At 36.6% G+C, this 14,465-nt stretch overlaps 1 protein-coding gene across 2 annotated transcripts; it reads left to right on the forward strand.

Annotated features, from left to right (window-relative positions):
* Positions 1 to 258: 258 nt before the first annotated feature.
* ERMN (ermin) lies at positions 259 to 14,441 on the forward strand. Of its 2 annotated transcripts, none has more exons than XM_028113025.2 (5): positions 259 to 694; positions 5,809 to 6,047; positions 6,341 to 7,280; positions 7,937 to 8,029; positions 11,321 to 14,441. In XM_028113025.2, the coding sequence occupies exons 3-5, from the start codon at positions 7,040 to 7,042 to the stop codon at positions 11,836 to 11,838; spliced, it is 852 nt and encodes a 283-aa protein (XP_027968826.1). In that variant the 5' UTR covers positions 259 to 694; positions 5,809 to 6,047; positions 6,341 to 7,039; the 3' UTR covers positions 11,839 to 14,441. The 2 variants fall into 2 exon arrangements, with proteins under 2 accessions (XP_027968826.1, XP_087877822.1); XM_088021696.1 differs by having other exon boundaries at positions 5,809 to 6,038.
* The last annotated feature ends 24 nt before the right edge of the window (positions 14,442 to 14,465 follow it).

Here is a 14,465-nt window from a genome sequence, read left to right on the forward strand (position 1 = left end):
CAGAGATAAAAGACCTAGAAATTAGCCAGGCCAAAAAAAAAAAAAAAACTGAGATGCAAAACTGACTGGATGTAATCACAATGAGAATGGAAGAAGCAGAGGATTGAATAGGTGATATAGAAGATAGAATTATGAAAAATAATGAAGCTGAAAAGAACACGTAAAGGAAACTATTAAATATGAATATATATATATATATGAATCAGTGAGTCCACAAAGTGCAATAATATCTATATCATAGGAGTCCCAGAAGAAGAAGAATTGAAAAAAGGGGTGGAAGGTTTATTTGAACAAATTACAGCTGAGAATTTCCCTAATATGGGGAAGGAAACAGGCATTTAAGTTCAAGAGACACAGAGAACTCCCCTCAAAAAAACAAAACAAAACAAAACACATAAGGTTAGAAGCAGACCCGTCCACAAAAACTTGGCAGACCAGAAAGCAGTGACATGCTATACTCAACATGTTAAATGGGAAAAATATGCAGCCAAGAATACTTTATGCAGCAAGGCTGTCATTCAGAATAGAAAGAGAGATAGAGTTTCCAAGACAAGCAAAAACTAAAGGAGTTCACGAACACTAAACCAGCTCTGAAAGAAGTACTAAAGGGGACTCTTTCAGTGTGAAAGAGAGACCAAAAGCAACAAAGACTAGAAAAGAACAGAGACAATCTACAAGACTAGTGACTTTCCAGGTAATACTCTGGCACTAAATTCATATCTTTCAATAATTACTCTGAATGTAAATGGACTAAGTGTTCAAATAGAAAGACATGAGGTATCAGAATGTGCTATGGTGAGCGCTGTGAAGTGTGCAAGACTGCTGAATCACAGATCTGTACCTCTGAAGCAAATAATACATTATATGTTAAAAAAAAAAAAAAGAAGAGCAGGAGGGGAAGAATGGGGGCGGAAATTGGAGGGGGAGCTCAACCATGAGAGACTATGGACTCTGAAAAACAAACTGAGGGTTCCAGAGGGGAGGGGGGTGGGGGATGGGTTAGCCTGGTGATGGGTATTAAAGGGGGCACGTTCTGCATGGGGCACTGGGTGTTATATGCAAACAATGAGTCATGGAACACTACATCAAAAACTAATGATGTAATGTATGGTGATTAACATAACATAATAAAAAAAAGAATGTGTACATACACACACACATGCGCGCACGCGCGCACACACACAGCAAAACCCGTTGATATGCTGCTTACAAGAGACTCATTTTAGACCCAAAGATACCTCCAGAATGAAAGTGAGGGTGTGGAGAACCATCTATCATGCTAATGGATATCAAAGAAAGTTGGAGTAGTCAGTCTTATACCAGACAAACTAGATTTTAAACCAAAGACTGTAATAAGAAATGAAGAATGGCAGTATGTCATAATAAAAGGGTCTATCCAACAAGAAGATGTAACAACTGTAAATATTTATGCCCCCATTTGGGAGCACCCAAACATATAAATCAAGTAATAACAGACTTAAAGAAACTGATTGATAATAATACAATAATAGTAGGGAACTTTAACACCACCTGCACAGCAAAGGACAGATCATCTAAGCAGAAGATCAACAAGGAAACAATGGCTTTGAATGACAAACTGGACCAGATGGACTTAACAGATACATTCAGAGCATTTCATCCTAAAGCAGCAGAATACACGTTCTTTTTGAATGCACATGGAACATTCTCCAGAATAGATCACATACTGGGCCACCAATCAGGCCTTAAAGAGTACAAAAAGATGGAGATCATACCATGCATATTCTCAGGCCACAGTGCTATGAAACTTGAAGTCAAGCATAAGAAAAAATGTGGAAAGACTACAAATATATGGAGGCTAAAGAACATCTTACTAAAAAATGAATGGGTTAACCAGGAAATTAAAGAAGAAATTAAAAATACATAGAAGCAAATGAAAATGAAAACACAATGGTCCATAATCTTTGGGATGCAGCAAAGGCAATCCTAATAGGGAAGTATATAGCAACACAGGCCTACCTCAAGAAGCAAAAAAAGTCTCAAATACACAACCTAAACTTACTCCTAAAGAAGCTGGAAAAAGACCAGTAAATAAAGCCTAAAATCAACAGAAGAAGGGAGATAATTAAGATTAGAGTAGAAATAAATGATACAGAAATTTAAAAAAACAGTAGAACAGATCAGTGAAACTAGGAAATTTCTTGGAAAGAATTAAAAAAATTGATAAACACTTAGCCATACTTATCAAAAAGAAAAGTGAAAAGACCCAAATAAATAAAGTCTTGAATGAACGAGGAGAGATCACAACCAACACTGGAGAAATACAATTATAAGAGACTATTATGAGCAATTATGTGCCAACAAACTGGGCAATCTGGAAGAAATGGATAAATTCCCAAAAAACATATAAACTACCAAAACCTAAACAGGAAGAAATAGAAAATTTGAACAGTGTTGTCACCAGCAAAGAAATTGAATCAGTATTCAAAAATCTCCCACCAAAGAGTCCAAGGGCAGGATGGTCTCCCAGGGGAAATTCTACCAAACATCTAAAGAAGAATTAATACCTATTCTTCTGAAACTGTTCCAGGAAATAGAAATGGAAGGAAAACTTCCAGACTCATTCTATGAGGCCAGCATTACCTTGATGCCCAAACCAGACAAAGATCCCACTAAAAAGGAGGATTACAGACAAATATCCCTGGTGAACCTGGATGCAAAAAATTCTCAACAAGATACTAGCTAATCAAATCCAACAGTACATTAAAAGGATTATTTACCATGATCAAGTGGGACTTATTCCTGGGCTTTAGGGGTGGCTCAATATCAACAAACCAATCAACATGACACACCACATTAATAAAAGAAAGGATAAGAACCATATGGTCCTCTCAATAGGTGCAAAAAAAGCATTTGGCAAAATACAGCATCCTTTCTTGATAAATACCTTCAAGAATGTAGAGGTAAAGGAAACATACCTCAACATCATAAAGGTCATATATGAAAGACCCACAGCTAATATACTTCTCAATGGGGAAAAACTGAGAGCTTTTCCTCTAAGAAAGGGGACAGGGATGTTTACTCTCACCACTGTTCTTCAACACAGTACTGGAAGTCCTAGTCTCAGCAATCAGACAAGAAGAAGAAATAAAAGGCATTCAAATCTGCAAGGAGGAGGTCAGACTTTCACCATTTGCAGACAGCATGATACTATATATAGAATATCTGAAAGACTGCCCCCCAAAATTGCTAGAACTGATACATGAATTCAGCAAAGTCACAGGATATAAAATTAATGTACAGAAATCTCTTGCATTTCTATACACCAATAATGAAACAGCAGAAAGAGAAATCAAGGAATTGATCCCATGTACAATTGCACCAAGAAACCATAAGATGCCTAGAAATAAACCTAACCAAAGGAGTAAAAGATCTGTATGTTGATAACTATAGAACATTTATGAAAGAAATTGAAGACAACACAAAGAAATGGAAAAACATTCTATGCTCATGGATTGGAAGAAAAAATATTGTTAAAATGTCTATGCTACTCGAAGCAATCTACACATTCAATGCAATTCAGTTTTCACAAAACTAGAACAAACAATCCTAAAATTTGTATGGAACCAGAAAAGACCCTGAATAGCCAACATAATGTTGAAAAACAGAAGCAAAGCTAGAGGCATCATATTCCCAGACTTCAAGCTGCATTACAAAGTTGTCATCATCAAGAGATTATGGTACTGGCACAAAAACAGACACATAGATCAGTGAAACAGAATAGAGAACCCAGAAATGGACCCTCAACTCTATGGTCAACTAATCTTTGACAAAGCAGGAAAGACTTTTGGAAAAAGACAGTCTCAACAAATGGTGGTGGGAAAACTGGACAACAACATGCAAATGAATGGAATTGGACTGCTTTCCTCCAACACACACAAAAATAAATTCAAAGTACAAATACAAATACAAAAATAAATTCAAAATGGATGAAAGACCTAAATGTAAGACCAGAAACCATCAAAATCCTAGAGGAGAAAACAGGCAGCAACCTCTTTGACCTCAGCTACAATGACTTCTTACTAGACATGTCTCTGGAGACAAGGAAAACAAAAGCAAAAATGAACTATTGGGACTTCATCAAGATAAAAATCTTCTGGACAGCTGAGAAAACAATAAACAAAACTAAAAGGCAACAGACAGAATGGGAGAAGGTATTTGCAAATGACATATCTGATAAAGGGCTAGTATCTAAAATCTATAAAGAACTTACCAAACTCAACTCCCAAAAAATAATCCAGTTAAGAAATGGGAAGAAGACATGAACAGACATTTCTCCAAAGAAGACATTCAAATGACTAATAAACACATGAGAAAATACTCAGCATCACTCAACATCAAGGAAATACGAATCAAAACCACAATGAGATACCACTTCACAACTGTCAAAATGGCTAGAATTAACAGCTCAGGAAATGACAGACCCTGGTGAGGATGCAGAGAACGGGGAACATTTGTGCTGTTGGTGGGAGTGTAAACTGGTGCAACCACTCTGGAGAATAGTATGGAGGTTCCTTAAAAGATTATAAATAGAACTACCCTTTGATGCAGCAATTGCACTACTAGGTATTTATCCAAAGGATGCAAAAATGCTGATTCGAAGGGGCACATGCACCACCCTGATGTTTATAGCAGCATTATCAACAATAGCCAAATTATGGAGAAAACCCAAGTGTCCATAGACTGATGAATGGATAAGGAAGATGTGGTATATATATATATATATATATACATATATATATATATAAAATGGAATATTATGGAATATATAATCCAATATATAATAATGGAATATTACTCAGTGACCAAAAAGAATGAAATCTTGCCATTTTCAACAACATGGATGGAACTAGAGTGTATTATGCTAAGCAAAATAAGTTAGTCAGAGAAAGGCAAAACTATATGATTTCACTCATATGTGGAATTTAAGAAACAAAAGATGAACATAGTGGAAGGGAAGGAAAAATAAAATAAGATAGAAGCAGGGAGGCAAACCATAAGAGGCTTAACTATATAGAACAAACTGAGGGTTGCTGGAAGGAAGGGGGATGGGCTAAATGGGTGATGATATTAAGGAGGGCACTTGTGATGAGCACTGGGTGTTATAGGTAAGTGATGAATCACTAAATTCTACTTCTGAAACCAATACTACACTATATGTTAAGTAACTTGAATTTAAATAAAAAAACTGCTTTCTTAACTCAGTGATCACTGTGGTATTCTAAGAAATTAATACAGCAATTCTTATTTTTAAAAACATTTGGCTACATTAAACTACCCCTTTTCTGCTCCCGTTTGTCAGAGCATCTTGTATGGTTTTAATCTACATTTATCTAGATTTAATATAGATAACCAATCACTGGAAAATGCTGATCTACTTTACAAAGAATCATACCTTTTTATTATAATCTATTCTCAAACTGACACTTTTATTTTTCAGTTGTATTTGATGTTATTTCTCTACCTGTCTCCTTTTAGTCTTGAAGGAATTTTTTCCAGTTTTTAAATTATTGGAGTTCCATGAGTCAAATTTTCATATGGAAAAGAACCTAAACTTAAAACAAGCTGGTTTCATGTTGTTTCTAACAGAAAACCAATTAGTGCATTGTTCACTGCCATGAAAATTTTTTCGTACATCTTTTGTGAATGTGTATTTGAATTCATATTTTCAATATCACAAGGAAAATAATGTGAATTTTTAATGTATTTCCATTGAAACTTAATGAGTTTTCATTGTGTCATAAAATAAATTCTTTTTTTTTTTTTTAGGATTTTATTTATTTGACAGAGAGAGACACAGCGAGAGAGGGAACACAAGCAGGGGGAGTGGGAGAGGGAGAAGCAGGCTTCCTGTGGAACAGGGATCCTGATGCGGGGCTCGATCCCAGGACCTTGGGATCATGACCTGAGCCGAAGGCAGATGCTTAACGACTGAGCCACCCAGGCACCCAATAAAATAAATTCTTAAATTAAAAAAATGAAAATAAAAAAATAAAAAGGTAAAGTTGGTAAGTAGCAGATGTTTTCCATAATTACGTTTCCACCAAGGGCAGGCTATGTTGTTGCTATGTGATTTTACCAGCATCATGCAACATCAGTAGGGAATACTGAGAAAAAATCTGATTGGGAAAAGGGAAAACTCCATGGAGGAAATTATATTAAGGGTTTAAAAGATAGTATGAGCTTCAGTAAACATAAATAAACTAGAGGATAAGAAGCTACAGACCAAATGAATTATTCTAAAATGTAAAATTTTTGGTATTAGCAAGATGGTAGAATTTTTTTGTTTATTTTTTCTTAGGTCTTTCCTCTGGGTTCCTGAAACACACCATGGAATCTGCTGTCAGAACCACTTACAATAAAGTTGTCCTATTTACAGGTTTTTGATAAGCTGTTTTTATTCTTTAATGAATAAGAAACGATGCCATTATCCCCTACAAAATAGCTGAGGTTTTACTTGAACAAAATCTGTTTGGAAATGTTAAGCTGGTTACACAGAACTAATATGCCTCAAGGTGGTCATTCTCTCTGGATTAAAGCTGTGGAACAATTGTGGCTCCTGTTACAAGGAAAACGACAAAGGGCCATTATGAAAAGGGACAAAAATCTCTGTTCCCAGGGGGGCACTGACAAGCTGAAAGTCCTCCTCTACATGCCAACACAAAAGCCTGATTGCCTCAGATTGTTTGTTTATGTAAATCAAAAGGCTGCCATTAGTTCAGCAAGTGAGGCTGCCCAGCGACAAAGAAGGTGGTGATTGGCTGGATGCTTGCTCCTGGGCTGGTGGCAAATCTGACAAATCCTATTGCTTTTGTTCTAAGCTCTATCTGGACACCTTTAGGAAAAGCAGTTTGTTATTATGTACTGAAGCAAATACTTTGTATTCTCAGAGTAGGAGGTGGAACTATAGAACTTGAAGGGGAGAGAACACATCTAGCAAAGATCTTTTCCTTCAGTTTCTCCAAAGCTTTCTTTGGGTTCTCGGACTCAACTGTACATCATGACAGACGTTCCAGGGACACTCAGTCAGGCTGAGTGCAATGGGGATACACCACCTGAAAATGGTCAACAACCAATCACTAAAACAAATGAGGGATCCAGTGATGTGGATGGTACCTCACCATACTACAGGGTAGAACCCCATCTTGAAGACTTACCCACAGAAGGAAATCAGGAGAAAAGTGAAAAATTACAAGGGACTATGGTAGTCAACTGGTCCACTGATGAGAAGATTCTAAAAGGTAAAGCATTTTCCTTTCTCTTTGATTTGTTTGATTTAATTTGTAAACTCACTCGTGATCCTTTTGATAAACTGTTATGATGGGAATGTGCTGTCCATTCTCCCACCCATGTCCCTGCCTAAATGTGGCCTCTCATTCTACTGGGGCTGGATAGCTAAGGACCAAACCTCTGCCTCAGGTCAAATCCAGGCTTATTTATTTGATAGCTTTATGACCCTGGGCAACTTCCCTAGCCCCCTGAAGCCTTAGCTTTCTCAGTTAGCAGAAGACAGAAATATAAGTACTGCCATTTGTAGGGTTGTTGTGAGGATTACTAAGTGTTGGTTAAATGTTAACTACTGTTATTTATTATTATTATGGACAGCCCCATTATTATTTAAGCAAAGGAAATTCAGCACTTCAAGTTTTCCTTCTGAAATATACCTGAACGTGTCTGAATTCATGGTTCTATAACATACAGACGGAAAAGGAGAGGTTATCCTTATGTTTATAAGTAGGAACCAATAAGAAATGAGTTGGGAGAGTGAAATAGCTACTTTTAGTGATCACATTGCAAATCAAATTGATCTACCTAGCTAGAGTCTAAATTGATAATTTATTTACACTTGAGCTGCTCAAATATTATAGTATTAATCTTGTGGGTTTTTTTCCCCCAGAAAAACCCGAAGAGAATCTTTTTCTTGTTCATAAGGCTATCACAGATCTTTCTCTCCAAGAAACAAGTGTTGATGAAATGACATTCAGAGAAGGTGAGAGGAACTTCCATTTTGTACACAGACATTGTCTGACTGAATATGGATGGCAGTTTTTGCATGGGATGTTTTGTGAATGTGATGTCGAAAAAGCAATCCAGGCAATGCCTTCAAAAACTCAAAGCTGCTATAGGCAGATAAGGGAGTAGTCCTGATTATCTGTGGGTTTCACCTTAAAAAGTATTCCAGAAGCATCAAGACTGAGACTGCATGGATTGGTATAACTGATTGACGTGTCTTCACCTGACAAAATGATATTAGTCTCTTAATAAGTTAGTCCACTAAATCAATTCTTTTGTAAGATTTATTTAGTGTCTCTAAATCTGTGTCAGGCACCTTGTGAAATGTGAATGTTTTACCTAAAAGCTTACCACATTGACATACATTTTAAAGTAATATTATAAATTTATTTGATCTATAGAAAAATTCTAGGCCTCTGTGTAAGCAGAAAATGGTTATCTAATTCTTGTTAAAGAAATCTCCCAGGTGATTAAGCTCATTTTAATTGTGTTCTTTCAGAAAATGAGAGAATAAAAAGAACACTGATTTTTAACTGACTTATATTTCAAATAAACTCAAGAGACTAAGAAGAACAAAATCTTTTAGATTTTACCTCTAAGAAGATACCTACGTTGAAGCAATTTCTAAATCAAGTGCAGGATAAACACATATTAATTGATCACTCATTTCCTCTTTTGCAACCATAAACATCTTATCTCAAAATTGAAGTCGATTCATTAGACCTTGAGCAATTTAGCTTAGTTAGGACCTTAATAGGCAAAAATGGAAGAGATTATTATTTTTTTAATATTAGAACATCACATAAAACAGTAGATGCCAAGGAAGACAAGGATGTAATTGGCAGTTTCTTGGGTTTGTCCACTTTGCTTGGACACCTCCCAGACTATCTGCTGTCCCTATGTAGTGGTGGAACAACCACTATTGTAATAATGTAGTAAAGAACAACCATTATTAAGCTTTTACATTATCACAGGTAATTTATAAAACTTAAGCTTTAAGCCCCGTGAAATGAACTAAATAACTTCTCTCCCCTAATCTTTCTGTTTCCAATGTAGCAAGTTCTCACAGGCAGTGCATCTAGAGAACTTTCCAAAAAAATTTTTAAATTTATATATTTATTTGGGAGAGAGAGAGAGAGCACCCAGGCAATGGAGAGGGGCAGAGGGAGAGGGAGAGAGAGTCTCAAGCAGACTCTGAGCTGAGCATGGAGCCTGACATGGGGCTTCATCTCATGACCCTGAGATCACGATCTGAGCTGAAACCAGGAGACTGACACTTAATGAATTGCACCACCCACGTGCCCCAAGACCCTTTCAAATATCTGATCAGAGAGTCCACTGGAGACAACAGTTTGCTAGGATCTTTCATTTTATCAAATAGAGAATCAAAGCAGGCTGGATTTTTTAAGTAGATGGTGTCAGGGTGAATTTTTCCCTGAATGAATCCTTTTGTGTTTGGTGGAACATATGTTTTCCCTGTAAGGCACATGTTGGTATCTTCAGTTTTCACAATGACAAACAGCTATAAAGTCTCCAAAGAGAATACTCCTGGGTTGAAAAATAGCAAGATGCTAAAAATATTGAGGAAAAACTATAATTTAAATTCAAGAAGTAATTTCATGCATGACAGCTCCATGCCTGAGTCATGGTGTGAGCAAAAAATCAGCTTCTTTGGTGCTTATGGAAAAGAAGACAATAAAAGAAAGTTTAAGATTATAGCAAACATGCTAATGTATATTTATTTATAATGTAAAGAACATTGACTGGGCACCAACAACCTGATAGGAACTGTGTACAACCAGTTAGGAATGATAATCCATCTTCACTTCTATCTCTTTTTGTAAGTTTACATCTGATTCCTGTAGTTGGGAAAACAAAAAAATGAAAAGAGCATGAAAAATCTTGACTGGTAATGGACTTGTAAAAATTTTTCAGTGAAAGTAGAAAGCTGTGGCGGGGAAAGGCAAAGAGGAACATTGCCTCTCACTTTATTTAAAGACTCTTGTGGTGTTGAAAGGGAATAGTGAACGGAAGCCTGACAAAGCACACAATCTAGACAGTATTTTAAAGTCACGCATAGACTGAAGCTTCTCACAGAAGTCCCTTTAGAGGTGAAAGCCCAGAGAACAGCCTCCACTCTAATTCTTTTGAGCATGCTCAATAAATATTGTTAAGGATATGCTGATGTGGGCGCCTGGGTGGCTCAGTTGGTTAAGCAACTGCCTTCAGCTCAGGTCATGATCCTGGAGTCCCGGGATCGAGTCCCACATCAGGCTCCCTGCTCTGCGGGGAGTCTGCTTCTCCCTCTGACCCTCTCCCTCTCGTGCTCTCTATCTCTCATTCTCTCTCTCTCAAATAAATAATAAAATAAAATCTTTAAAAAAAAAAAAAGGATATGCTGATGTGATCTGTTTGAAAAGTGAAATTTGACATGAATTAAGCCTTGTAAAAGTCACTATATGGTACCAAACAACTTGAGTTAATTAGTTGTTATTAGGGATATGTCTAACATGACAGGCTAATCTAGCACTGTATAGAGATGACCACAACATGGTTTTAAAGCTTGGCTCTCTAGAAATCAGTGGCAGATCTTAGATGACATTGTGTGTGCTTTGGTGGGCTTGGTGTCACTGTTAGCCCAGCATATGACTCCTGACCATCCATGGCCCCCTGCTCCTCCTTCCACAACAGGAACTTTAGCACAACTCTGAGAAGCATGGTGGCAAATACTGAATGTGCTACTCTGAGCATGCCCAGATGTGGGAAGTCATTGTTTTTACTACCTGAAGAAAGCCTTTTTTCTCCTGTGAGATATTTTTCTAATTTTCCTTGGGGAATATGTGTGTGTGTATGCATGTGTGTGTAAGAGATAGGTCCAAATATTTTATTTTCTATGTTCACATTTCCAGTCACTTCGGGCTAGACAGGATTTTAAAAGTCTGTCTCAGGAACACCAGTCTCACTAGATACAAAAGTCACAACAAAAAAAATGTTTCATGGTCAAATGAAGTTGAGTTGTCGACTTCTTAGAGATTCACAATATTCATTGGTATTTTAAAGACTTGCATAAATTCTGAAGCTTACTTAACTGTGTTTAATGCAGTATTTTCCAAACTAATCTGACAGTACAACCCATTTTATTGTGTAAAACATATTATTAACCCACAGAATGATATCCTATAAAGCACGTGTGGGGAAATGATTGTCCAGAAACATAATTTAAAGAATAAGAGCTGGGTATTTCAATTACCAATTGATTTTGCTACAGGACATCAATGGGAGAAGATTCCTCGGAGCATCAGTAGCCAGGAAATAAGTAGACAAAAGGAAAGGATTACTGAACAACCTCTAGAAGAGAAGGAAGAGGAGGATGGGAAGAGCAAAGCTCACCAGGCAACTGAAATGGAATGGTTGGGATTTCGGAAACCTAGTCAAGTTGATGTGTTGCATTCTAAACATGAGGAGGAGCAAGAGGTTTGGGATGAAGAAATTAATAATGATGACGATGATTGCAATGATGATGAAGACGAAGTTCGAGTAATAGAATTTAAGAAAAAAAATGAAGAGGGTTCTCAATTAAAAGAGGAAGTTGATGCAAACGAGGACTCCCCACTGAGCAGCCCCAGTTCCCAACCTGTGACACCTGAGGAGCAGCCAACCTTTGGGAAGAAGAGTGATATCTCTAGAAATGCTTATTCAAGATACAATACAATATCCTATCGGAAAATCAGGAAGGGGAACACCAAGCAGAGAATTGATGAATTCGAGTCTATGATGCACTTATAAACTAAATGGAACGAGGAAATTCTCCTGCCCACTAAAGCAAAAGCTAATTCTATTTTCCTGAGATGCATCTTTGCATGTCTTATTTGAGTCATCCCCTTTAAAGATGTGAAACCTTAATCTCTGTTTCACTGTAGAATAATATGGAAATAATCCTAGACAAAATTCAGTCTGGTAACCTCAAGTCAAAAAGCTTTAGATTCATTCGTGGGCATTTGCTTTTTAAAATTTCACTAATACAGCCTTGTGTGATAAGCACTAAACAGCAAACAGCAAGCACCCCTGGAGAATCTGGCATGATTTGGCTTTAAAAGTAGCAACACTGAGAAATACAGTCATCAGATGAAAGAGGACTATGAGAAATGACCTGTATCTCTTTTGGTGTCTTTCTTCCTGCACACTGAGGGTGCTAGAAAGTCTGGTATTAAAATTCTCTTTCTTTTAAACATGTTTTTATAGACACTGGCAATAAGCTGTCCAAAATGTTTTGCTTTTTCTATTATCTTCGAATAAGATTTTAAGTGGTTTTCCTTAGCCTCTAGAGTGAAAAGTCTGTACAGGCCTTCTTCCTAGGTGTTACCATTCACTGAATTTTCTCACTAGAGGGGCCGAGCAATTGTTAGTCAGGAAAATTCTGACTAAATGTTGGCTTTATGCACTCAAGATGAATAAAATCCACTGTGAGGTTGATATAAGGAGGGGCTAGAAAAATTGGTGGGCAATAGACTAAAGAGTCAGATACTTTATTTCTGTAACTGAAAATAAAATCTCGTCTAGCACAGTTAAAGTCATTACAAGTGAAAATGACAGCTTTAGCACAATTTTAAGAAAATACCCCTCTCTATTACCACACTTTCTCTTATTAACAGTATCTCAGAATAATTTTCTTTCCTTAGAAACCCAAGACAACTCTAGTCATAACTGTACTAGTTACTATGATAATGGAAATAATTATCTTAGGATATTTTCAAAGTAGAATGTGAGCATGTATTTTTAGTGAGAAAGCTCTGATAGTTGTTGGGAATATATAATTTACTGGACCTCAGCCCAAATCAAGATGCTTAAAATTGTGCCTATGGAGCTTCACTCAAGCCAGTGTGTCAAATAATGTATTAAATATTTATGAAAAGGGAGAATCTATATTTATATTCTTAGATAGTTTCATAATTTTTCATTTCAGGCTCCCATATATATCACCCTGAACTTTCTGTCACCACAGATAAAGATATTTTTGGCCCTGCAAATAAAAAGACAATTCCTTATTGTCCGAATGTAATACAGTCTTCATTGTACTATTCAACCCTTTGTTTATTTCTTTTTCACTTTGTGAAAATACCCAGATTAGGCCTTCTTAGATTATTGCTTATTTATGTGTAACAAATCCCACACATTCTAATGGAAATTTCTTTAATTCTCCCTGGTAATATAATATATTTCCATGGTATCATATACTATTATTTACTGTTTACAAGACTCAATTTTGAATTCAAGATTGAAGAGGTTCTTTTATCCTTTCAAACAGATATTTTGCAACCTGATCATGTAAAAGTCTGTTGCTCTTCATCTGTAGAACCTATAGATTTCCTTCTTGATAATGCAAGTTTTCAGAAGGAAGCCAGGGAAATCAGGTGTTTATTGGTAAATTTAGGTAAAAGATTGGTGCACTCAGACAATTTCCTATTTATTTAGATACTCTGTTCCACCTGGACAACCTATTTTCTTTTCTGGATTACTGATGACCCCTACAATTTTCTACTTAGCTTCAAAGCACGGTATTTTATTATCCATCATGGAAGAGGAGCATATCGTTAACCTACCATCAACAGAAACTCTATTTCTAATTGTTCCAGCAGAAGTGTTGAATTCCTGCAGAATTTGAGTGAGCTGGGTGGTCTATGGTGTGACATGGCCAAGCAACTGGATCTTATGGGGATCCAACACATAGTAACCTTGGCCTTTTTAGCTTTGTGCTTTTACCATATAATTAAGCAAACATGAAAGATTTTGTCAACAAAGACTTTATCAGGGTATGTTCAATGAGCAAATGCTCAGTGCTTATGGGTGAGGCAGTGTAGCTACAAAAGAGCACGGAAACTACTCTTTGACATTAATGCCCATTGCCCTGTGCTGCCATCTTACACTAAGGCCACAGAGTTAAGTGATCATAAGTAACATTGATGGGGTTAGGTGACTATTTAATTCTTTATAACCTAGGAAAGGCAAGGGTATGGTTCTGATTTCAGGAGGGATATTTAACATATTAGACACTCTTACAAGACAAGGTAGAACACAAATTGGTAACTATACTGGAAGATTTACTGCTTTTGTGATTCAAGGTTCAGGGGTGGATGGAAGAAGGACTCTGGTACCCGTTAGGAGGGAAAATTGATTTCTGTGAGAATGCTGCTATTTCTTACATGACTTAATTTTTCTTAGTTTTGGGGTGAATAGGAATTAATAAAAGCTCTATTTGTCAATATAAAATTTACCTTTTATATAATGCTACACTGGAAAACGTGGAATATGTCAGACTCTGTTATCTGTCTACAATTTAAATAAAGAACTGCTGTGTCTGACTTGCTCTCAATAAAAGTTTGTGTCCCTGTTTTTGGTGTCTAGAATTTTTTTTC

The sequence above is a fragment of the Eumetopias jubatus genome, unplaced genomic scaffold (genome assembly GCF_037043125.1).
Source record: "Eumetopias jubatus isolate StellerSeaLion01/CBP00866 unplaced genomic scaffold, mEumJub1_p1.0 scaffold_3, whole genome shotgun sequence".
Classification (NCBI taxonomy): domain Eukaryota; kingdom Metazoa; phylum Chordata; class Mammalia; order Carnivora; family Otariidae; genus Eumetopias; species Eumetopias jubatus.